General features: G+C 47.2%; 1 protein-coding gene across 2 annotated transcripts in view; it reads right to left on the bottom strand.

Moving 5' to 3' along the window:
- The window catches only part of rora (RAR related orphan receptor A), a 110,655-nt gene that overhangs the window by 18,245 nt on the left and 65,877 nt on the right, over positions 1-26,533 (bottom strand). For both annotated transcript variants that reach the window (XM_033015035.1, XM_033015036.1), the window contains exons 2-4: positions 19,981-20,066; positions 13,867-14,008; positions 8,698-9,093 (exon numbers count right to left, since the gene is read on the bottom strand). In XM_033015035.1, coding sequence (XP_032870926.1) covers positions 8,698-9,093; positions 13,867-14,008; positions 19,981-20,066 — 624 coding nt within the window. The remainder of the gene's footprint in view (positions 1-8,697; positions 9,094-13,866; positions 14,009-19,980; positions 20,067-26,533) is intronic.

The following is a 26,533-nucleotide window of genomic DNA, read 5'->3' on the forward strand; positions in this document are numbered from 1 at the left end:
GGCCCCAGGGTCTGCGGAGCCTGCGGCTGGGCTTGGGTCAGCACCATGGAGGCAGTCGATGATGGCGCTGACCGACGGAGGACGGTCATGTGGAAGTGAGGATGCCGCTGCCTGGGGAGGGAACAAAGGAGGACCTGGCCGTCAGGGAGGGGAAAGAGCAATGGGGACCCAGCACGGGGGGACCGCTTCATCGATAAACCTGCCATTACAGGAATCAAACCAGTGAACTTTCCCTGCACTCCATCGATCACAAGTGTTTTCTTCCTCGGGAAAAAAGGGATAGGGAACCAGCCCAATACTCAATATTGCAGCTATTGTCGGACAAGAGCCCGGTAAAATTGCAACAAGTTATTTTGTGTACCCAATAAGGGTCGATATTCTGTTTGTCTTCCTAATTATGTGTTGTACCTGAATGTTAACGTTCAGTGATCTGTGTATGTGGCCCCCCTGAAAAGCAACAATTTTCACTTGCTCATTATTTGAAGATTACAGACGGCACGGTGACGTAACGATAGAGTTGCTGCCTTACAGCGCCAGAGGTCCGGGTTCGATCCTGACTATGGGTGCTGTCTGTACGGAGTTTTTACGTTCTACCTGTGACCTGCATGGATTTTCTCCGAGATCTTCGGTTTCCTCCCACACTCCAAAGACGTACAGGTTTGTAGGTTAATTGGCGTGATATAAATGTAAAATTGTCCCTAGTGTGTGTAGGGTTGTGTTGATATGCGGGCATCGCTGGTCGGCGTGGAAGCGGTGGGCCGTAGGGCCTGTTTCCGCGCTGTATCTCTAAGCTAAACTAAATATTCTGCATTTCTATCTGTTCTACCACAGGAGATTACCTCAGATTTAGTCGTACAGCATGGAAACAAGCCCAACTCCAACATGCCAACTTCCCATCTTAAAGCTGAGTCTCACGTTGCGAGTTGACACAAGAGGTACCCCGAGTGAAAGACTCGTGGTTGTGTACGAGATTGCAAGTGTATGATCAAGAGTTTAACCGAGTTCCCACGGGTATGACAACCATATAACCATATAACAATTACAGCACGGAAACAGGCCATCTCGACCCTTCTAGTCCGTGCCGAACACGTATTCTCCCCTAGTCCCATATACCTGCGCTCAGACCATAACCCTCCATTCCTTTCCCGTCCATATAACTATCCAATTTATTTTTAAATGATAAAAACGAACCTGCCTCCACCACCTTCACTGGAAGCTCATTCCACACAGCCACCACTCTCTGAGTAAAGAAGTTCCCCCTCATGTTACCCCTAAACTTCTGTCCCTTAATTCTCAAGTCATGTCCCCTTGTTTGAATCTTCCCTACTCTCAGTGGGAAAAGCTTATCCACGTCAACTCTGTCTATCCCTCTCATCATTTTAAAGACCTCTATCAAGTCCCCCCTTAACCTTCTGCGCTCCAAAGAATAAAGCCCTAACTTGTTCAACCTTTCTCTGTAACTTAGTTGCTGAAACCCAGGCAACATTCTAGTAAATCTCCTCTGTACTCTCTCTATTTTGTTGACATCCTTCCTATAATTAGGCGACCAAATTGTACACCATACTCCAGAATTGGCCTCACCAATGCCTTGTACAATTTTAACATTACATCCCAACTTCTATACTCAATGCTCTGATTTATAAAGGCCAGCACACCAAAAGCTTTCTTTACCACCCTATCTACATGAGATTCCACTTTCAGGGAACTGTGCACAGTTATTCCCAGATCCCTCTGTTCACCTGCATTCTTCAATTCCCTACCATTTACCATGTACGTCCTATTTTGATTTGTCCTGCCAAGATGTAGCACCTCACACTTATCAGCATTAAACTCCATCTGCCATCTTTCAGCCCACTCTTCCAACTGGCATAAATCTCTCTGTAGAATTTGAAAATCTACTTCATTATCCACAACCCCACCTATCTTAGTATCATCTGCATACTTACTAATCCAATTTACCACACCATCATCCAGATCATTGATGTACATGACAAACAACAGTGGACCCAACACAGATCCCTGTGGCACCCCACTAGTCACTGGCCTCCAACCTGACAAACAACCATCCACCATACTCTCTGGCATCTCCCATTCAGCCACTGTTGAATCCATCTTGCTACTCCAACATTAATACCCAACAATTGAACCTTCTTAACCAACCTTCCGTGAGGAACCTTGTCAAAGGCCTTACTGAAGTCCATATATACAACATCCACTGCTTTACCCTCATCAATTTCCCGAGTTTTAAAGACCTCGTTTGACAAGTTTGCCGTTTACTTGTAATTTCTGCGATGTTCCAAGTTCGTCTCCCGAGTTACTCTTGAGCCAATCCTGATTGAAGGTTTGTTTTAATAAGCAACAGTGTTATGTTTTAATAAGCAACAGTGTTAAAGAAGACTTCTCCATCCTGTGGCTTTGTTTTAAAGATATAATTCAGAGCGGCCGCATCTATTGATGTGACCTACAAAGGGAAAATGCGCACCATCCAGTGCCAGAGCAGTTATACTTATGATTTGTTTGAAACACACAGGTTTGATATGTTTTAATTGAATTTACTGCCATGTCTACACACTGTGGGGAGACGGGAGATTAAATCTTTGAATGTGGACGGATGTGCACATCAGATTGTTGTGAGACGGAGCTCAGGGTTCGCCTCCTAAGCTGCTTTGGTGCCCAGGTGAGTTGAGGTGGAGAGAGGTTGGGGGGGCGTCATTAATCTGTCTGGGGTGACAAGGCTCTTGGGTTAGGCTGGGATCATTTTCTGCGGGATGATCTTAGTGCGGGAGACAAGTGTAGGAGAGGTGTACTGACTGTGTGGGCAGAACTTTGGAAGTGATTGCCCACCATTCTCAAAAGCCGCTGTGTCTCCCTGTCCCTTGGATAACAGGGGGAGATCAAACAGCACAATACCCCCCTCCCCCTCCACGCCAACACGAAGGGCAACGATCCCAAGGCTTTAGCGTCAGGAACAGAGGGCAGGCGACAATCACCTGCCATTACGCGAGAGAGATCATGCACTGTTGTAGGTCTCCTTTGCACGTCGGTGTTTCTGTCTTTCTCCACTCATTGTTGGCCCTATCTGTCACCACCCCCACCTACACCCCTCTGCTTCCCGGCCATGTGTGTGACCCCTTCCCTCCTCTCCAGCTCCCCGCCCATTGCACCGGCGCGGGGGCTTTGCACTGTCTTCACGTCGGCGATGCCAGCAGGTCGATGCCAGTCGCCCCGGGGCAGTCGCTCCGTTCAGTTTCCCAGGGGGTCGGGACGGGACTGGAGTTGGGAGGGAAAGGTGGGGGGGGGGGAATGGGTGGGTTAGGTGAGCAGGAGAGCGGGGTTGTTTCCAGTTGCAGAGGGAGGGGGCAAGGGCGGTACAGTTCCCAGTCTCAGCTCCTGTCCAGGGGGGTGGCCGGAGACGTCAGGACCAACGGGACACCGACCCCCAAGCCCACCAGGCCCACTGCAAGCACGGAGAACCCAGAGACCCACAGCCAACAGCAACTCCAGTCCCGTCCCGACCCCCTGGGAAACTGAAGGGAGCGACTTCCCCGACGTGAAGAACGTGCAAAGCCCCCGCGCCGGTGCAATGGGCGGGGAGCTGGAGAGGGGAGGGATGGGGTCACACACATGGCCGGGAAGCAGAGGGGTGTAGGTGGGGGTGGTGACAGATAGGGCCAACAATGAGTGGAGAAAGACAGAAACACCGACGTGCAAAGGAGACCTACAACAGTGCATGATCTCTCTCGCATTATGGCAGGTGATTGTCGCTGGGAAACTGAAGGGATCCACAATCTGCTGCTGCCTGCCCGCTGAGTTAAAGAGTTCCCACGGTAGACTCACGATACACTAAGGTAAACGCACGGGCCACTACGTTCTTACAATGAGTTAAAATGTTTCAATTATTAACCACAAGAGTAAAATTGACTCGTGGAAAATTTTAAACATGTTTGATTTTTTTGAAAGAGTTGACAAGTTTCACGAGTACCTGCCGTTAGCGCCACGAGTCTCTAAGTTGCGTCCACGAGTTCCGTACGTTAATCGTACGTTATTACCACGTGTTTTAACTCGGGGTACCTCTTGTGTCAACTCGCAACGTGAGACTCAGCTATAAGATGTATCCATATTTAACCCATCTCCCCCTTAACCTTTGCTATCCATGTACCCATCCAAATGTATGTTATATGTTTTTAATGTGCCTTCTTCAACCATTTCCTTTGCCAGATTATTCTATAAATGCAAAGTTGTCCCTCAGGCCTCTTTCAAATCCTTCCCCTCACTTCAAACCTTTTCCTTCTAATGCTTGATTTCCCCCACACTGGGAAGATCACTGTGTATTCACCCTATCTATTCCCCTCCTGAATTTATTCACTTCTGTAGGATCATCCCTCAGCCTTCTGTGCTCCAAAGAATAGAGGCCTAGCCTGCTCAGCCTCTCCTTATAACTCAGTTCCTTGAGTTCTGGAAACAACCTCGTAAATCTATTCTGCACTCTTTCCAGCTTAATGGCATCTTTCCTTTTACAGGGTGACAAAACTGAACACAATACTCCACGTGCAATGTATTCATGTCTTGCACAATATAACAACTCCTGTAGTCAATGCCCTGACTGATGAATGCCAGCGTGTCAAAATACTTTATTTCCATACTCAGTTCCTTTTGCTTTACCCTTGCTCATTCACTGAGTCTGACTGCATCCTCCTGAACAACTCTGCATCCTCCTCACAAATGTTCAGGTTTGTGTCATCAGCAACCTTGGATACAGTACACACTCCACATCCCAGCCATTAGTGTAGAACTAATGCCACCAGCAAACCCACCCAAACCAATAATGACCCTGTAATTGCACCTCTCTGCTTTATGCTAGCTAACTAACCCTCAACCTATGTCAATATACGCACCCAATCCCGTGTTCACTGGAAATAGCGTCATGTAGCACAGGAACAGGCACTTCTGCCCACCATGTCCATGCCGACCATCAAGTACCCACCTACACTAAACCCATTTACCTGCACTTGATCTGTATCCTTCTATGCCTTGGAGATAGAAATACTCTTCTAGGTATTTCTTAAATCTGAGATTCTCTCCCTCCACCACCCGCTCCGGCAGAGTGTTCCAGATTCCAACCACCCTGGATGTCGTAAAGCTGGAAAGGGCGCAGAAAAGATTCACCAGGATGTTAGTAGGAAAGGAGTGCTTGAATAAGAAAGAGATGGTGAATAGGCTGGGACTCTTTTCCCTTGACCTTAGGAGGTTGAAATGTGACCTAAGATCACGAGGGGCATAAGTAAACTGGATGGTCACAGTCTTTCCCCCAACAAGTGAGATTCAAGACCTGATGGACAATTCTTTCACACAGAGGGTGATGCATATATGGACGAGCTGCCAGGGGAATCGATGTGTGAAGGACATTTAAAGAGTTTAGTGGAGATAAAAAGTTTAGAGGGATGTAGGCCAAATGCAGGCAAATTGGACTAACAGTTCTAAAATCTGGTCGGTGTGGACAGGTTGGGCTGAAGGGCTTCTTTCCGTACTGTATGACTCTATGAAAACCTCCTAAATATTCTATATTTCTGCAGGGTCTCACCCTACATGCTTCCCTTTTTTATTTATCCAACTCTTGATATCATTAACATTCAGGATTCCTTTTACTTGCTGTCCTTAGTTTTCCCTCTGACTGCAATATGTTGGAATATGTTGGTCCTGAACTAATTTTACCTTTAAATGACTCCCACTTGTCTGATGTCGACTTACCTGCAAGTAGCTGCTCCCAGTCTCCTTTCACCAGGCCCCGCCTAATGATATTCCAATTGGCTTTCCCCAATTCAGGACTATCTTTGGTTCTCCAGAACTGTTTTGAGTTGTGGTTGTTGCCTCCACAACTCTTTCCCATTGATCCTTCAACCACCAGCCCGGTTACATTCTCTAACATTATGTCGAGGACTGCTCTGAAGCACTAACAACATACTGACTTAAAAAGCTACAAAGTGCTGGAGTAATTCAGCGGGTCTGGCAACTGGAGAGTATGGATAGGTGGCGTTTCAGGTCTGAAGAAGGGTCCTGACCCAAAATGTCACCCATCCATTCTCTCCAGAGATGCAGTTACTCCCGCACTGTAACCCAGCAACCACAGTTTCGAGTATCTACTCATGTACCATAGAAATTCCAGTCCTCCTAGCCCGTTTACACTTTGCTGAACCCCATTAATTTTAGAGAAGTTGAACTCTTTTTCTGCCATTATCCTAATCCTCTCACATCTGCCTGTGATTTACCTACATATCTATTCCGCTATCTGCTATGACTGTTGGGATATCTGTAGTATACCCCCAACTAAGCGATAGTCCCATTTTTTATTTTATATTCTAAATATACGGTCTCAATCGAAGAGCTTTCTAAGATATCCTACCTCTTTATTGGAGCAATGTGCTGACTAATCAATATCGCCATGCTCCTTCCCCTTTTAAATCCCCCCTAACATTACCTTGCACTAAACGTTATTCCCTCATCATGTATCACTGTTAATGGATCGATTGTAATCATGTATTATCTTTCTGCTGACTGGATAGTGCGCAACAAAAAAGCTTTTCACTGTGCCTCGGTACACGTGACAATAAACTAAACTACTCACATCTGAAGATTCAGTATTCTGCAATGTTGAGCTGCCAGTCCTGTCCTTTGTCAACCACGTTCTCATGAATCCCATAGTCTGATCAATGCACAAAGTTCATCTGCTATACTAGTCGGGCTCCTAGCATGAAAATAGAAATAGTTTTGGCCTCCAATCCTCCTATGTTCCTCATGTCCATGTTGCTTGCCCTATTGGATTCTTACCGGTAGTTTCCTTCTATATTTGACTTGCTTTCCCCCATTCAGCTGCAGATCTGCTCTGTGTCTCTTTACCCAGCCAAATCAGATTGAACCCTCTGCAAGAGCATGAGCAAACGTTTTGCAAGGACATTGGACCTGTTCTGCTTCATGTGTAATCTGTCCAATGTGTACAGGTCTCATCTTACCCACAAATATCCAAGTGATAAGTGAGTGGGCAGATGCGTGGCAGATGCAGTATAATATAGATAAATGTGAGGTTATCCACTTTGGCGGCAAAAACAAGGAGGCAGATTATTATCTCAATGGGGTTAGGTTAGGTAAGGGGGAGGTGCAGCGAGACTTGGGTGTCCTTGTACACCGGTCACTGAAAGTTGGCGTGCAGGTACAGCAGGCAGTGAAGAAAGCTAATGGAATGTTGGCCTTCATAACAAGAGATTTCAGTATAGGAGTAAAGAGGTTCTTCTGCAGTTGTATAGGGCTCTGGTAAGACCACATCTGGAGTATTGTGTACAGTTTTGGTCTCCTAATTTGAGGAAGGACATCCTTGTGATTGAGATAGTGCAGCATAGGTTCACGAGATTCATCCCTAGGATGGCGGGACTGTCATATGAGGAAAGATTGAAAAGACTAGGCTTGTATTCACTGGAGTTTAGAAGGATGAGGGGTTATCTTATAGAAACATATAAAATTATAAAAGGACTGGACAAGCTAGATGCAGGAAAAATGTTCCCATGTTGGGTGTCCAGAACCAGGGGCCACAGTCTTAGAATAAAGGGGAGGCCATTTAAGACTGAGGTGAGAAAGAACTTTTTCACCCAGAGAGTTGTGAATTTGTGGAATTCCCTGCCACAGAGGGCAGTGGAGGCCATATCACGGGATGGATTTAAGAGAGAGTTAGATAGAGCTATAGGGGCTAGTGGAATCAAAGGATATGGGGAGAAGGCAGGAACGGGTTATTGATTTGGGACGATCAGCCATGATCACAATGAATGGCGGTGCTGGCTCGAAGGGCCGAATGGCCTCCTTCTGCACCTATTTTCAAAGTTTCTATGTTTCTATGATCCAGAATCTAAAGCCTTCTCTCCGACCCCATACCATGTCACCTCTCCCATGTTCCTAATTATACTCATTAGCACGGCACAGGGAGCAACCTTAGAGGTCCTGCTCTTAGATCTGCGAGTTATCTCCCAAAACTTACGTTGCAGAACCTTTGTCCTCTAATACCCATAGCATTCGTACCAACATGAACCACAACCTCTAACTATTAACCCTCCTCTTTAGACTGTCCTGAACTATTCTGTCACATTGAAGCATATAAGATTGTTAAGGGCTTGGACACGTTAGAGGCAGGAAACATATTCCCGATGTTGGGGCAGTCCAGAACCAGGGGCCACAGTTTAAGAATAAGGAGTAAGCCATTTAGAACGGAGACAAGGAAACAATTTTTCTCACAGAGAGTGGTAAGTCTGTGGAATTCTCTGCCTCAGAGGGCGGTGGAGGCAGGTTCTCTGGATGTTTTCAAGAGAGAGCTAGATAGGGCTCTTAAAAATAGCGGAGTCAGGGGATATGGGGAGAAGGCAGGAACGGGATACTGATTGGGGATGGTCAGCCATGATCACATTGAATGGCGGTGCTGGCTCGAAGGGCCGAATGGCCTACTCCTGCACCTACCGTCTATTGTCACCCGTAGTCAGGATGGACCTGGGTCTCTGGCGCTGTAAGGCAACAACTCTACCGCTGTGCCACCATACCGCCCAGTTGCTCACATTCCTCTTTGTACTACCACCAACACTGACTTCAATGCAGCATTCTTCAGTCCACTTTGAAGGTGCTTGCAGCAGACTTGTACCCCTTCTCTGCAGATGTGCCCCTTACCTAGCTCTGCCATCGAGGCAGTCGGAGAGGTTTCCCCATCTGCAAAGGAACAGTAGGGGAAGAAGTCTGGTCCTGTTGCATATTCACAAATGGGTTCCTGCTTAATGCCGTTGATGTCTAGACCGGACTGGTCAGGAGAGGGCTGAATGTCCAGGTAGAGGTTGTTCATGGCCGGCTCTGCCTTGCCCACCTCGGCTGCCTGCCCGTCCACGTACAGGTTGCTGAGGTCGTTGTTGAGTTCTGCCAGGCCGCTGTAAGGTGGGGTGAGGGGCTCTGCCTCGCCGGGAGGCTGCGGCTGGTCCCTCTGCTGCTGCTGCTGTTGCTGCAGCCGATGCTTCTGCACCTCTGCGTACAGGCTGTCCCTCTGCTTCTTGCTCATGCGGCCAAACTTGACAGCTGCAGAAAGGAAAACACACCGCTGTAGCGGACAAGCTCTCTGCGGGTTTGCAGAGTCTCTGCAAATTAGAACACTGCCGATCTGGAAATCTGAAATAAGAACTGAAGTTGCTGGAAACACTCATGAGGTCAGGCAGCATCTGTGGAGAGAGAACCGGAGTTAATGTTCCAGGTCTCTGACATTAACTCGGTTTCTCTCTGCACTGGTGCTGCCTGACCTGCAGTTTCAGTTTTTATTACAAAGCCTCTGCTCTACTGAAATCTTTCAAAAGAATGTTTACACAAGGTTCGTCTGTAAAACTCTGATATGTTAAAAATACACATCCAACATTTCCCTAAAAATTTTAACTGTCTTACATTGACTGACAGCTGGTGAATGAAAAGGAAGGAACTGCAGATGCTAGTTTACACCAAAGATAGACACAAAATGCATGAATAACTCAGCTGGTGAAGCAGCATGTGGAGAAAAGGCATAGTTCACATTTCGGGTTGAGACCCTTCTTCAGACTGAGAGACTCACTTCAAACTCAGTCTGAAGGGTCACCTATTCCTTTTCTCCAGAGTGCTGCCTGACCCGCTGAGTTACTCCTGCATTTTCTTTATAGCTGGTGAATGTATTTCATTATAAATTTTGCATGAATACCAACTCTGTCTTTTAATTTAAAGAAAGTCATCATAATCCACAATCTGGGGAAACCCCACAATCTACAGCTCACGATGGATACTTCAGCTCAGTTGGAGTATTGCGTGCAGTTCTGGTCGCCACATTACAGGAAGGTTGTGGTGGCTTTGGAGAGGGTGCACAGGAGGTTTACCAGGATGCTGCCTGGATTGGAGAGTTTCAGCTACAAAGAAAGGTTTGGTAAACTTGGATTGTTTTCTCTGGAACATCAAAGGTTGAGGGGAGATGATAGAAGTATATGAGATTATGAGAGGGGTAGATAGACTATTCAGACAGAACCTTTCTCCCCATAGTGGAATGTCCAACACGAGAGAGCATAGCTATAAGCTGAGAGGGGGAAAGTTTAATGGAGTTGTGCAGAGCATGTTTTTTTTTATCCAGAGTCGTGGGGAACGCACTGCCAGGGGTGGTGGTGGAGGCATATACAATAGTGGCATTAAGAGGCTTTTAGATAGGCAAGGAATGGAGGGATAGTTATCACGTACAGGCAAATCAGTGTAGTTTGGCACCGTGTTAGCACAAATGTTGCGGGCCGAAGGGCTCGTTCCTGTACTGTATTGTTCTATGTTCACAGTCGAGAGAAGTTGCTGTAAGTAAAAAATATTGTCTTCTACATAAGGTGTTACATAGAGGTCTAGTAACTCAGGTATATAGGAAAGATTCATCATTGTATTTTCTTCTATAATAGGAGGAGGCTATTCAGCCCACAGAAACTATCCCAACTGTCAGAGTGCACCCATCCAAGGGCATTAGTTTGTAACATGTCCAAGTGCTGTTCCCACTATGATATTTATCTCTTAAACAATTCTCACAACAAAATAAAAACAGACCCTTCGGCCCACCTAGTATGTGCTAGCCAGCGAGCACCCATTTACACTAATCCTTTTTTATTCTTCCCACATTCCCATCATCTGCCTCAAAATCCTACCACTCACCTACACGAGTGGGGCAATTAACAGAGGCCAATTAGCCTAACAGCCTGCACATTTATTGGAACACCAGGGGAAACCCACACGGTCAACGCAGGCAGCACCCGAGGTCAGGATCGAACCTGGGTCTCCGGTGCTGTGAGTAAGCAGCTCTACCAGCTGCGCCCCTGTGCCGCCTCCTGCAATCACCAGAGAGTGATCTGATGTTAAATTGAGGGTCTGAGGATAATTAATCTCCAACTTCTGCCATAAAGTGGTTAGCTCAGCTTCGAGACCAAAGGGTTGGACCTGTTCACGGTCTACCTATGATTCAGTGAGTGCCAACTGGTCGTAGCTGAGGCCTTGTTAGTTTTACCTCGAGGGCCTTTACCTCAACATCAGTGCTAGTGAAACATGGAGAAGGGGAGCAGCATTTGGGTTCTGAGTGAAGCCCAAGCACAGGTCAAGTGGGTCAGGCAGCATCTTAGGAGGGAAACAGACAGATGACATTTTGAGCTGCGGCCCTTCTTCACGGCATGGAAGACAAGGACAGAAGAAGGGTCCTGAATTGTAAATCGTTGCAGGTTTGTTTAGTTTAGTTTTGAGCTACAGGTCCTTCGGCCCACCAAGTCCGCGCCAAACAGCAATCTCCATACAATAGCACGACCTTACACACTGGGGACAATTTACAAACTTTACCAAAGCCAATTAACCTGCAAAATTGTACGTCTTTGGAGTGTGGGAGGAAACTAGAGCACCCGGGGGAAACCCACGCGGTTACGAGAAGGAGAGTTGATGACCATAAGTGAGATAGAAACAGCAGCAGTAGCACAGGGAAACATGGAATGGGGGATTGGGACTGACGGGATCATTCCTCTGAGTGTCAGCATGTCTCCTCCGACAGAGGCCTGGTCTCTCTCAGAAAAGATATACATGTAATAGAGAGAATATAATGAACAGTCATCATATTGTTTCCTGGGATAGGAGATCTGTTCGTGGTGAGAATCTTAAGCAGACTGGGTCTTTACTCCCCACTTTAACAGAATGAGAGTGGATTTCATTGCAATGTACAAAATTCTTAAGGGGCTGAATAGGATAAATCTTTCCATAAAACACTATCTGCTCTTCAAGTCTCTGTTCTGAATTTGTAACTGCTATTTCAAATGTCCATGGATTAAAATAATCTTCCAATTTCTGCACAGCCGCGATGTCTTTCTCTCCCAGTGGGGCGATCAGATCAGCAAGTGCGTACACTGACCTTTGAAGTAGATTGTGAACGACCACATTCACAAAGAGCTTTGCAAGCACATTCTCCACAGCAAACACATTAACCACACATCCTTGGCATCATTGAGAACAGTTCACAAATTGTAAATCAATGCAAAGTTAACCTACTCTGAAGTGCAACATCTACATATTGATTAATCCAAATGCTTTGCATGAAAATGCTGAACCATGGCGATATTTTGCAACTCTGAATTGTTTGGAGATTGCTGCACAGGGCTGCGTTTCTGCTGACATTTACTTTAACAACATATGAAAGTTCGCAACTCCTTTCACGAAACTCAGCCTCCAGGAACGTATGTTTGAGGCCAGAGCATTCTCTCCATCCCTGCCAATCCTTAACCTTCATGCTCCCATCTCCCTGAAATTGGTAAACCGCATGGTCCATGAGAAGAACCTCACATACAAAAAGACACAGATAGACATAAAGTGCTGGAGTACCTCAGCGGGTCAGGCAGCATCTCTGGAGATAAAGGACGGGTCGGTACCCTTCTTCAGGCTTAAAGTAAGAGCTAGAGAAAAGCCCAGGACCAATCAGGGTTGGCCACAAATGACCTCAGGCAGGGTGGTGCCTGGTAAAGGGCCTGTCTCACTTGCATGCGATTGCGTGCGTTTGGCGCGACCAACCGGAAGCGGAGGTCGCGCGAAGTCCGCATTAAGTTCTCGCTAAGTTCGCGCGTGACGTCATTTACGTCATGCTTACAAATCAGCTGGGCAGGAGGCAGGCCGACTGAATTTGGGCATCGCACGGCGTCGGACAGTGACGTCATCACGCAACGCCACGTGCTAGGCGTACGCCGTCAAGATGCTGCATTCGACCGCAATGCGCCTGCGTGCGTACGAGGGCCAACAGGCCATTGGCGCGCAAAGATTCAGTATCCCGTACCTGCCTTCTCTCCATACCCTCTGATCCCCTTAGCCACAAGGGCCACATCTAACTCCCTCTTAAATATAGCCAATGAACTGGCCTCGACTACCCTCTGTGGCAGAGAGTTCCAGAGATTCACCACTCTCTGTGTGAAAAAAGTTCTTCTCATCTCGGTTTTAAAGGATTTCCCCCTTATCCTTAAGCTGTGACCCCTTGTCCTGGACTTCCCCAACATCGGGAGCAATCTTCCTGCATCTAGCCTGTCCAACCCCTTAAGAATTTTATAAGTTTCTATAAGATCCCCTCTCAATCTCCTAAATTCTAGAGAGTATAAACCAAATCTTTCTAGAGAGTATAAACCAAGTCTATCCAGTCTTTCTTCATAAGACAGTCCTGACATCCCTGGAATCAGTCTGGTGAACCTTCTCTGCACTCCCTCTATGGCAAGAATTTTGGAGCCCCGCGCGATGTCGGGACCAGCCCCGCACAACTCCATACCCCTCCGTGCTTCTAAGTGGAACCAGCCCCGCCTGGCCATACGGTGCCCGTACACCTCAAGCGACCACGAGGTTGCGTAAGTTGCGAGTCAAGGTCGCGTAAGTGGGCCAGGCCCTTAAGCCCATTGTTCCTGATTACTCCTGTCTTTTCTCGCCTCCAGTTCTTCACCCACACCCCCAACTTTCAGTCTGAAGAAGGGTTGCGACCCAAAACGTCGCAAATCCTTTTTCTACAGCCTGCCTGACCCGCTGAGTTACTCTAGCACTTTGTGTTTATCTTTGGTATAAATCAGCATCTGCAGTTCCTTGTTTTTACGTGTTTATGTAAAAAGACAAGTTCTTTTTTCACTTTGTTTTTGAAAATAAGACAAAACAATGCAAATTAAACACCAAGACTAGGGCACCACTCTCACTTGGCCTTGCTCACCGGTTGATTCTTGCTTATCACTATTAATCATTACGCCCCAAGGAGAGGGTGGCACTCGAGGTATCAGGATGCGAAGGGGCTTCACATCACTGCGATGTGCAGCTTACCATCGCGAGACATCCCCACCGTCAGACACTTCTGTAAGCGACAGTGCTGGCACCGATTGCGGCTTGTTCGGTCAATCAGACAGTTCTTCTGCCGCGGGCACGAGTAGGTGGCATTGCTCTGCTGGCTTCTCCGGAAGAACCCCTTTGATGAAGCAAATGAGAGATCATCATTAGTCGGTCACACGTGGATCAATGACAATGGTCCCGCCAGTGAACCAGAGCTCGGTGCAGTACTTGGTGAGAGCAGAGAGCTGAGGGGAAGGAGGTTGGGAAAGGCCGTTCTGCATTCATGTCATCGACTTATGTTCTACGCTAATTCTTGACTCATCAAAGAAAGTTGTTCCATATCTCTCACACTGCAAGTTTTTATGTATTTACTTTCAATGCCTTGGATGCTGAATTTCCTTGAGCACTTGGAAGCCACACCAGGGCAGGACTTTCAGTGAATGGCAGGGCTCTGGGGAGTATTGCACAGCACAGGGATCTAGGAGAGCAGATACATGGTTACTTGAATATGACAGGGAGATAGGGTGGTCAAGAAGGCTTTAGGCACATTGGCCTTCATCAGTCCAAGTACAGCCAAACAGCTGGGAAGAAACTGTCTCTGAATCTGGAGGTGTGCGTTTTCACATGTCAAATGGGATTTATAATATAAATCATAACATTTTAAATGTCTTTAAATCGTTGTGTTGGAGATTTTATTTACAGCTCTTTGGAAATCATGGGCTATTCGGAAAAGACCATTGAGCTCTGCAAATTTGGTTCTGATTATACATTGTATGTTTTTGCCTATCTTCTCCAACAACCAATTCACCGAATTGCTTACAGCTCTGGCCAACACCAGATAAAATTGTGACTTAAAGGTAGGGGGCATGATAACGTAATTTTCAGTTAATTTAAAAAAATGATTGTGGTTTATAGTGCGAACAAAAGATTAATACGGTAGAAAGTTGTAGAAAAAGCAGCAGAAAATGTGGAATTGGGGGCGACACGGTGGCACAGCGGTAGAGTTGCTGCCACACAGCGCCAGAGGCCCGGTTTGATCTCGAACCTTGTTTGCCATCTATACGGAGTTTGTACGTTCTTCTTTTGACCGCGTGGGTTTTCTCCGGGTGCTCCGGTTTCCTCCCACACTCCAAAGATGTACAGGTTTGTAGGTTAATTGGCTTTGGTAAAAATTGTAAACTGTCCCTCGTGTGTAGGATAGTGCTAGTGTATGGGGTGATCGTGGTTGGTCGCTCCGTTCACTCCGACCCCAGGCTGACCACTCTGACCTGCTACTTCCGTCAGATTCATTGACCTGCTTCACCAACCTGATGCCCTGACCCACCCGGCTTTTAATGCTCATTCCGATGACTAGCAAAGGGTTTCAGGTCTGAAATGTTGACTGATTCTCTCTTCACGGATACTGCCTGACCTGCTGGGTGCTTGCAGTATTTTCTGCTTTTATTTCATGTCTCCAGCATTCCCTGGCATTTTGTCCTCACTTCGACACATTCACTCTGACTCCCAACTGTGGATCTAGGATCCACGAGTCAAGAGTGCTTCATAGGTAGACAAAAATGCTGGAGAAACTCAGCGGGTGAGGCAGCATCTATGGAGAGAAGGAATAGGCGACGTTTCGGGCAGCATCTATGGAGAGAAGGAATAGGCGACGTTTCGGGTCGAGACCCTTCTACAGTGCTTCTTGGGCATGTGTACTGACAATAGAACAATGAAATTCTTATTTCGCTCTGACTCATGGCTCCTTCAGTCTCTGCGGCCTCTGCGACCGCTATGACCCTTTGACTTGTTCATGGTCATCCTCTAACCTAACCACGTTGACCTTCTCACCTGAACCCGTCACTCTGCCCTGTAACTCACTGTGACCCTCTGATCCCTACAACTCAACCCTCACCTCGTCTATGATCAATTATCCAAAATAACGTACAGACACCAACACTACGACCCACTAACTCCTCCCATCTGTCTCAATGACCGGTTGAGAGCAGCTCCAACCAAGACCGCAAGAAATCGCAGAGAATTGCGGACGCAGGCCCAAACCATCACGCAAATCAAACTGCCTTCCACTGACTCAATTTACACAAGGCCACTACCATATTCAAGGATGTCTCACACTCCCTCTTCTCCCCTCTCCCATCAGGCAAGAGGTACAGAGGTTGCAAAACGCATTCCTCCAGATTCAGGACAGTTTCTTCCCAGCTGTTATCAGGCAAATAAACCATCCTATCACCAACCAGAGGGTGGTCCTGACCTACCATCTACTTCATTGGAGACCCTCTGACTATCTTTAATCGGACTTTACATAACTTTATCATGCACAGAACATTATTCCCTTTATCCTGTACCAGTACACCGTGGACAACTTGATTGTAAACATGTATAGTCTTGCCACTAACTAGATAGCAAGCAGCATTAAACCTTTTCGCTGTAGTTCGGTACACATGACAATAAATTAAATTAAACTAAAAAAAACCTAATCTCCCTGATCCCAGAATTATTCACCCTGACCGGTCGATACAGCCCACCAACCAGCGGCTCATTCACTCCGACACCCTGACCCCTTCATCTTGACCTTGACTACTTCACTGGGCTCATCATTCCCTGTGAACCCTGCTGCGATGCAGGACATTGAGTGCCTTCCCTTGAACCTCTGCCTACACATTCAAATTCAAGTCAAGAATGTTTTATTGTCGTTGTTCTGTCTGGGATATATGACAATGACAAAAAAACAGACGATAATAGTACAAAAAGACAAAACCATGTAGTTCAGAGCTTATTTGGAGGTTGTAGTGTTGAATAGTCTGATGGCTGCAGGGAAGAAGCTGTTCCTGAAACTGGTTGTTACCGTTTTCAGGCTCCTATACCTTCTTCCTGATGGCAGGAGTGAAATGAGAGAGTGGCCAGGGTGGTGTGGGTCTCTGATGATGCTGCCTTCCTTTGGGAGGCAGTGACTCTTGTAGATCCCTTCCATGGTGGGGAGGTCAGTACCTGTGATGGACCGGGCAGTGTTCACCACTTTTTGCATTCTGTTGTTGATATCTGACCCCAACTCAGCCAGGGAACTGACTCGGCTTTATGTTAAGCCTTGTCTTCTGACTGTGTCTCTCTCTCGCATCTCCTCCACCTGCCCCACCCAAACCTCACAGGAAGAGTTGAAGGCCCTGGACACTCATTACACACAACACGCGTGTCCTGTGCACCCGAGCCTGGACTGTGAATAGCCCAGCTCAAGCTGTGTTCTCTTTCCATCCATGATTCTTTCTACCTGACCAGTCGCTCTAACAATTCCTCGGGTGACGAGGAAGTTGCCAGGACTAGAGGGTGTGAGCTATAGGAAGAGGTTGAATAGGCTGGGACTCAATTCTCTGGAGTGCAGGAGGGTAATGGGTGATCTACTAGAGGTGTATAAAATCATGAGTGGAATAAATCGGGTAGATGCTCAGGGTGTTTACCCAGAGAAGGGGAATCAAGGATCAGAGGACATAAGTTTAAGGTGAAGGGGAAAAGATTTAATAGGAACCTGAGGGGTAACTTTTTCACACAAAGGGTGGTGGGTGTATGGAACAAGTTGCCAGAGGAGGTAGTTGAGGCTGGGACTATCCCAACATTTAAGAAACAGACAGGCACATGGATAGGACAGGATTAGAGGGATATGGACCAAAACATAGGCAGGTGGGACTAGTGCAGTTGGGACATGTTGGCCGGTGTGGGCATGTTAGGCCAAAGGCCTGTTTCCGCACTGTATCACTCTATGACTCTAACATGGATAGGCGATCCCTCCTATCCATGTTCTCCATGGATACTGCCTGACCTGCTGAGTTATTCCAGCACTTTGTGTCCTATCAATAGACGTGTCTTTAGTTTCACCATGGACTTTGCTTTCTGCACTATTGTGGTTACCTAGTATCATGGTTATTAATTTAACGTCTTGTTGATACTATCTGTGTGTATTGCGTTTATGGTCTGTTAAGCTGAAGCAAGTAAGAATTTCTTTGTATTGTTGTTGGTAGATTTGACAATTAAACATTCTTAAATCTTGACTCTGTTGACACTAAGTGAATTGACGCAAAGGGCTAATTAACATGAGGCCCTGCAACCACAGGCCCATATGTTTTGATAAGCAAGACATTTGCAGTTTAATTATGAGAACAGCAGCTGCCAGCTGCCAAGGTACACACATAATTTGTGAATTTGCAGAGAGCAGCAGGGAGAGGGGGGCCATGGATCAGCCCTCCCCTTCATTACATACATCTGCACGCGTCTGTCTCAATGAGCTCCTCTCATTCTACTACTCTCGGGTTTGGAGGCCTCGCTTATTCAATCCCCTCCCTCTGGCTTTACATTTAACTCTTCTTCCTTGTCTCCTTTTCATTTCTATCCTATGTCACTTACTCCACCCATCTGCCAATCGCCTCCTCACCTATTACTTGCCAGGATAGACACAAAATGCTGGAGTAACTCAGTGGGACGGGCAGCATCTCTGGAGAGTAGGAGTGGATGACGTTTGGGGTCGAGACCTTCCGACTGAGAGTCAGGGGAGGGACTTTCAGTCTGAAGGATCTCGACCAGGAATGTCACCCATTTCTTCACTCCAGAGATGCTCCCTGACCCGCGGAGTCACTCCAATATTTTCTGTCTATCTTTGGTGTAAACCAGCATCTGCAGTTCCTTCCTTTCACTTGCCAAGCTTTGTCCAGCTTCCAGCTCACTTTTCTGGCTTTTTTCGCCTTACTACAATCAGTCTGGTGAAGGGTGCCGACCAAAAGCGTCGTCTGTCCATTCCCTCCACAGATGCTGCCTGACACGCTGATTTCCTCCAGCACTTTACATTTCGCTCAGGATTCCAACAGCTGTAGTTCCCTACATCTCTACTTCGCTGGTGAACATTCAATGCAGTCCTTTTTGACAAGTACATCTTCTTCAAGCAAGGAGATCAAAACTGTGCACAATATTCCAGTTTTGGTCTCACCAGGGCGCTATTTAACTGCACTAAAAGCTCCCCATGCTGCACACAAATCTTCTTCCAACTGAAGCCACATCTTCCCAGTTTCCCATGGCAGCTGCACTTGTTCGTTTCCGATGACGTGAGCAAGGACAACCCTGCAACATTTTCTGAACCATTCCCAGTTAAAGAGTTCACTAAGGAACATATATGTTGGGATGGGTCGGCGTTGGGTCAACAGGAATGTGTCCACGGGGAGGGGGGCCGATTGACCATGGTGGGGTGATTGTCTACAGGTTCTTTGGGTTGTATATATGAGGTGTCCATCGGAGGCAGTGTCTAAGGGGAGGGCTTGTGCATGAGTGCGTTTATGGGGTGTTCATGGGTAGCAGTGTCCAACTGAAATGTAGCCGATAGCATTAAACTCTTCACAAAGTGTCGTTTGAGTTGGCTCTTGCCTGTGTATGTCTTCCTGCGTGCACGTGTGTTTGTGTGTGTGTGTGGGTGTGGGTGTGTGTGTGTGTGTGTGTGTGTGTGTGTGTGTGTGTGTGTGCAAGTGTATGAGACGCATGTGTGTGAGACGTGTGTGTGTGTGTGTGTGTGTGACCTGTGTGTGTGAGACGTTTGTGTGTGACCTGTGTGTGTGTGTGTGTATGTGTATGAGACATTTGTGTTTATGTGTGTGTGAGAGACCTGTGTGTGATGTGTGAGACATGTGCGTGCATGTGTGATGTGTGTGTGACCTGTGTGTGTGAGACGTTTGTGTGTGACCTGTGTGTGTGTGTGTGTCCTGAATGTGTGTATATCTCTGTATATGACCCGTGCGTGTGTGTGTGTGATGTGTGTGACCCTGCTGTACACAGTGAGCCCTCATCATCTCCCACACTATAACCTGTGCTTCATTGGCTGTGCAGGCTACAAATGCAAGCTTTATCTCAGCTTTGCACAATCCGGCTGTAAATACAGCCATATTCCCACCATTTCATCAATATGCCTCCTGAGACAACTGAAAGCCACGGGATCACCACCCAAAGCATCTCCACATTCAGTCAGGTCAAGATGCAGCCTCCCTGGTCCCAGTTCCTTCCCCTTCCCTTTGCTCACGCTCTGCGCATACATACCCCCCGCCCCGCACCCTCTCCTCCCCCAGTCCCGTTCGACGCAATTACCTTGCAGCCTTCGCAGGTGATGACTCCGTAATGGATTCCTGATGATTTATCTCCACAGATCTTGCATGGGATGATTTCAATTTGAGCTGGAAAAGGAAAAAAAAAAACATTTAAAAAAAAATGTTCTGTAAAACATTCCCAAAGTAACATTGTCAGCAAATATTGAGCCAGGATTTCAGTATGTAGGTGCCTTTCACCAGAACCCCAGCACATGTTGCATTTGTGATTGATTGTGATCTGCTTTAGACTCAGTCTAACCAGCAAACAGGCAAGATTTGATTTTGTCAGAAAGACCCTGGAGTAACTGCGGGGTCAGGCAGCATCTCTGGAGAACATGGATAGGCGATGTTTCAGGTTGGGACCCTTCCTCAGACTGGTTGCTCTGGGGGGGGAGTGTGGGAAAGTAAGTTGGAAGAGGAGACAGGACAGAGCACGGTCAGTATTAGGTGAACACAGACTGGGGGGGGGGGGGATTCATAGGTAGATTGTTGCACAAAGACCAGGGATGAAAAGACAGGTCTCAACCCAAATGAGTAGAGTTGCAAATTGTGTAGCCTTTGGAAATGGTGCAGATGAAGGGGGGAAGGGAGGGGGAGCGGAAAACTGGTGCATCAGCCAAGGCCTCGGGGGGGGGGGGGGGGGGGGGGGTGGTTTGGAGAGAAAATAGAGGGGGAAAGAGGCTATTGTGGGCTAGTTGCCTAAAATTGGAGACTTCAATGTTCATACCGCTGGGTTAAGCTACCCAAGTGGAATATGAGGTGCTATTCCTCCACTTTGCGTGTGGTCTCGCTCTGGTAATGGAGGTGGTCCAGGACAGAAAAGTCAACGTGGGAATGGGAGTGGGAGTTAAACGGTTAGCCACCGGGAGATCCGGTAGGCTTTGGCAGACTGAGTGTAAAGGTTTTGTTATATTGTTGATATTGCAGATGATACAAAAGTGGGTGGTTTTGCAGATAGTGAAGATGGTTGTGAAAAATTGCAGCAGGATCTTGATCGATTGGTCAAGTGGACTGAGGAATGGTTGATGTAATTTAATGCAGAAAAATGTGATGGGTTGGATTTTGGGAAGTCTGACATGGGCAGAACCTACACAGTGAATGGTAGGGCTCTGGGTAGTATTGTAGAGCAGAGGGATCTAAGAGTACAGGTGCATGGTTCCCTGAAGGTGGAGTCGCAGATAGATCAGGTGGTCAAAAAGGCTTTTGGCACATTGGCCATCAGCCAGAGTACTGAGTATAGATGTTGGGAAGTCATCTTGCAGTTGTATAAGACGTTGATGAGGCCGCATATAGAGTATTGTGTACAGTTCTGGGCACCGTGTTAGGGGAAAGATGTTGTCAAGCTGGAACGGGTACAGAGAAGATTTACAAGGATGTTGCCAGGACTAGAGGGTGTGAGCTATAGGCAGATGTTGAATAGGCTGGGACTCTATTCCTTGGAGCACAGGAGAATGAGGGGTGATCTTACAGAAGTATATAAGATCATGATCAGAAATAAATCGTGTAGATGCACATTCTCTTGCCAAGAGTAGATGAATCGAGGACCAGAGGACAAAGGTTTAACTTAGCGGGCCAGGCATCCGAAACATCACCCATTCCTCTCCAGAGATGCTGCCTGTCCCACTGAGTTACTCCAGCTTTTGTGTCTACCGTTGATTTAAACCAGCATCTGCAGTTCTTTCCTCTACATCCTCGACATAGGTTTAAGGTGAATTTAATAGGAATTTGAGGGGTCACTTTTTCACACAAAGGGTGATGAATGTATGCAACAAGCTGCCAGAGGTGGTAGTTGAGGTTGGGACTATCCTAACATTTAAGAAACAGTTAGACAAGTCCATGGATAGGACTGGTTTGGGGGGGGATATAGACCAAATGCTGGCAGGTCGGGCTAGTGTAGCAGGGACATGTAGGCTGGTGTGGGCAAGTTGGGCCGAAGAGTCTGTTATGATTTGATGGCACGCTTGATGGACTTTGACCTGAAACAACTGGTTTCTCTCTCTCCGCCAATGCTGCCTATCCAGCTGAGTTCTTCCAGCATTTCTGAATGTGTTTCAGGTTCCAGCGCCTGTAAGTTTATCAGTTCCCACGTTTGCAAAGGAGCTGTGCTGACTTGGCAAAGCATATCCACAAACACAAGCAAGTTACTCATTGATGGGGCCTGCACAAGATTCATTAAAGGAGTGTGCGGTTGTGGAAGCTGCTCTGTGACCACCGTATAAACGTTTGAAATGTTTTTGCTATAATAGAGCTGGGCGTATTTGGTGGTTTGCACAAACACTGTGCCCACCACCTCCGAATCAAGCCGTAGAGGCGAGTGAGCCATGGTGCGGGACAGGAACAACACAAGTCAGTCATAAACAGTTGGAGAAACTCAGCGGGCGCAGCAGCATCTATGGAGCGAAGGAAATAGGCAACATTTCGGGCCGAAACCTGGGTTTTGGCCTGAAACGTTGCCTATTTCCTTCGCTCCATAGATGCTGCTGCACCCACTGAGTTTCTCCAGCATTTTTGTGTACCTTCGATTTTCCAGCATCTGCAGTTCCTTCTTAAACACAAAGTCATAAACAGTTGCTCGCTTTGCAAACATCGCTCTTGCTGAGAATCCATCTAACTGCACGATGTTCTGCCCAGGGACCAAACGCAACCACTGTTTAGCATTGTTTACTTTAGAGATACAGCATGGAAACAGGCTCTTCAGCCCACCGTGTCCTTGCCGACCAGCACACCGTACACAAATTGTAACCTACACACTAGGGACAATTTACAGAAGCCAATTAACCTTTAGAATGTGGGAGGAAACCAGACCACCCGGAGAAAATCCACATGGTCACAGGGACAACGTACAAACTCCATACACACTGGGATCGAACCTGGGTCTCTGGCGCTCTAAGGCAACAACTATACCACTGTTCCTCTGCTGAGAGGTGGTATTGAGCACCTGGGTGATTGAGAGATTGAGGTACAAAGGAGCATCAGGTTGCATTTGGATGACAAAGAGTATTGAAGGTTTAATCAGAGAAAAAATAAATATTTGACTGCTTGAAAGCCCTGTCCCACGGTACAAGTTCATTCCAAGAGTTCTCCCGAGTTTGCCCTGATTCGAACTCGGAGATTTACGGTAATGGCCACTCGTCGGTACTCGGGGCTCTCGTGGACATTTTTCATCATGTTGAAAAATCTTCACGAGTCTTCCCGAGCACCTGCCGTTAGCACTAAGAGACGTCCCCGAGCTCCGACGTACCCGCTACGTTCATTCTCCGTGCTTACCACGAGTTTGATTTTTTTAAACTCGGGAGAGCTCTTGGAATGAACTCGTACCGTGGGACAGGGCTTTTAGTCAACTATAATCAAGTGAGTCGCTTATAGAGGGTGTAACAGAGGACAGAAGGGCAAAAGGAGGCCACAAATATCATTGATTTGTAAGTGGCAGCACAGTGATGCAATGCTAGAGTTGCTGCCTTATAGTGCCAGAGACCTGGGTTTGATCTTGGCTTTGGGTCTGTCTGCATGGAGTTCGTACATTCTCCGTTTTCTACGGGTGCTCCGGTTTCCTCCGACATTCCAAAGGCTTACAGGTTTGTAGGATAATTAGCTTCTGTAAATTATCCCCAGTGTGTAGGATAGTGCTAGTATACTCGGTAGCATAATTAATTCTGAAGTGTATAGACACATCCTATCTGCTCAAGTTCAAACAAATGCCTCAAAACTCATTGGCCGGCGGTTCATTCTACAGCAAGACAATGATCCCAAACATACTGCTAAAGCAACAAAGGAGTTTTTCAAAGCCAGAAAATGGTCTATGCTTGAGTGGCCAAGTCAATCACCCGATCTGAACCAAATTGAGCATGCCTTTTATATGCTGAAGGGAAAACTGAAGGGGACTAGCCCCCAAAACAAGTATAAGCTAAAGATGGCTGCAATACAGGCCTGGCAGAGCATCACCAGAGAAGACATCCAGCAACTGGTGATGTCCATGAATCGCAGACTTCAAGCAGTCATTGCATGCAAAGGATATGCAAAAAAATACTAAACATGATTACTTTCATTTACATGACATTGCTGTGTTCTAAAAATTATGGTGCCCTGGTGAAACCAAAATGTTTAAAAAAGGCCTTTATTAAAATCTGACAATGTGCACTTTAACCACATGTGATTTTTTTTCTAATACAAATCCACACACACACACACACACATAAATGCAAAGGATTATCTGCAGTGAGCAATTGAATCAATGACCGTACCGTTCACAACAAGTCATACCTCACACCCTCTCCATGCACTACATTGTTTGCAGTTGCATGCGGCCAGCAGAAGGTGGCGGTGTAGTCCTGAAAACTTTACTATGGACGTTCAGTCAATCTGAACAATCCTTGTTCCAGGCGTACACTAGCCCTATCCCCAAACTCTATCTCCGTTACATTGATGACTGCATGGGTGCTACCTCCTGCACGCTAGCAGAACTCATGGACTTCATCAACTTCATCACCAATTTTCATCCTGCCCTCAAATTTACTTGGACCATTTCCAATACCTCCCTCCCCTTTCTTGATCTCAGTCTCCATCACAAGAATTAGACTATTGATTGACGCCTATTACAAACCCACTGACTCCCACACCTATCTCAACTACACTTCTTCCCACCCTACTTCCTGCAATGACTCTATCCCCTATCCAATTCCTATGTCTACGACGCATTTGAGCCCAAGATGAGGTGTTCCATACCAGGACATCCAAGATGTCCTCATTATTTAGGGAGTTGCAGCTCTGCCCATGCTCCCCCTCCCCCTAGTCGCAACAGACAGAGTCTCCCGAGTCCTTACCTTCCACCTCATCAGCCGTCGAATACAACACATAATCCTCTGAAATTTCCATCACCTCCAACGGGATCCCACCCCAAGCCACATTTTCCCACTGCCACCCCTTTCCGCCTTTCGCAGAGACCGTTCCCCCGCAACTCCCTGGTTAACTCATCCCTTCCCAAGCAAACCACCCCCTCCCCAGGTTCCTTCCCCTGCAACCGCAGAAGATGCAACACCTGTTGCTATACCTCCTCCCTCGACTCTGTCCAGGAACCCCGACAGTCCTTTCAGGTTAGGCAGAGGTTCACTTGCACCTCCTCCAACCTCATCTACTGTATCCGTTGTTCAAGATGTGGACTCATACATCGGCGAGCGAGACCAAACGCAGACTGAGCGATCGTTACGCGAACACCTTCTCTCAGCCCGCGTGAACTAACCTGATCTCCCAGTTGCTGGACACTTTAATTCTTCCCATTCCTACACATACCTTTCTGTCTCTGTGTCAGAGTGTGGCTAAACGTAAATTGGAGGAACAGCATCTCATATTTTGTTTAGAAACATAGAAAATAGGTGCAGGAGTAGGCCATTCAGCCCTCTGAGCCAGCACCGCCATTCAATATGATCATGGCTGATCATCCAAAGTCTGGCCATGGAGGAGACCCAGGACAGAGAGCTCGGATACGGAGTGGGAGGGGGAGTTGAAGTGCCGAGCCACCGGGAGGTCAGGTTGGTTATTGCGGACCGAGCGGAGGTGTTCGGCGAAACGATCGCCCAGCCTCCACTTGGTCTCAACGATATAGATGAAGGCATGGCGGATGCAGTATAATGTGGATAAATGTGAGATTATCCACTTTGGTGGCAAGAACAGGAAGGCAGATTAGGGGCGGTGCAACGAGACATGGGTGTGCTTGTGCATCAGTCACTGAAAGTAAGCATGCAGATACAGCAGGCATTGAAGAAAGCCAATGGCCTTCATTGCAAGAGGATTTGAGTATAGGAGCAAGGAGGTCCTACTGCAGTTGTACAGGGCCCTGGTGAGAACAAAATTGGGAGAATTCAATGTTCATGCCCCCAGGATGCAGACTCCCCAAGCGGAATATGAGGTGCTGTTCTCTTTCCTCAAATTAGGAGACCAAAACTGCACACAATACTCCAGGTGTGGTCTTTTGCACCACAGCCAGGTAGTAGTAATCAGTTGGGATGGGAGGAGACAGCCCGAGGGCTGAGGAAGGGGAGGAGATGCAGGTGAACCTCTGTCGCACCTGGAACGACTGCTTGGGTCCTTGAATGGAGTCGTGGGGGGAGGTAAAGGGACAAGTGTTGCATCTCCATTCAAGGACCCAAGCAGTCGTTCCAGGTGCGACAGAGGTTCACCTGCATCTCCTCCAACCTCATCTATTGCATCCGGCATTTCGTTTGGACCTCACGGGGTCCAAATGACAATAAATTGAATTGTATTGTATTGTATTGTATTGTAGAGCACCGGATGCAATAGATGAGGTTGGAGGAGATGCAGGTGAACCTCTGTCGCACCTGGAACGACTGCTTGGGTCCTTGAATGGAGATGCAACACTTGTCCCTTTACCTCCCCCCACGACTCCATTCAAGGACCCAAGCAGTCGTTCCAGGTGCGACAGAGGTTCACCTGCATCTCCTCCCCTTCCTCAGCCCTCGGGCTGTCTCCTCCCATCCCAACTGATTACTACTACCTGGCTGTGGTGCAAAAGACCACACCTGGAGTATTGTGTGCAGTTT

This window comes from Amblyraja radiata, chromosome X (assembly GCF_010909765.2).
Source record: "Amblyraja radiata isolate CabotCenter1 chromosome X, sAmbRad1.1.pri, whole genome shotgun sequence".
Classification (NCBI taxonomy): Eukaryota; Metazoa; Chordata; class Chondrichthyes; order Rajiformes; family Rajidae; genus Amblyraja; species Amblyraja radiata.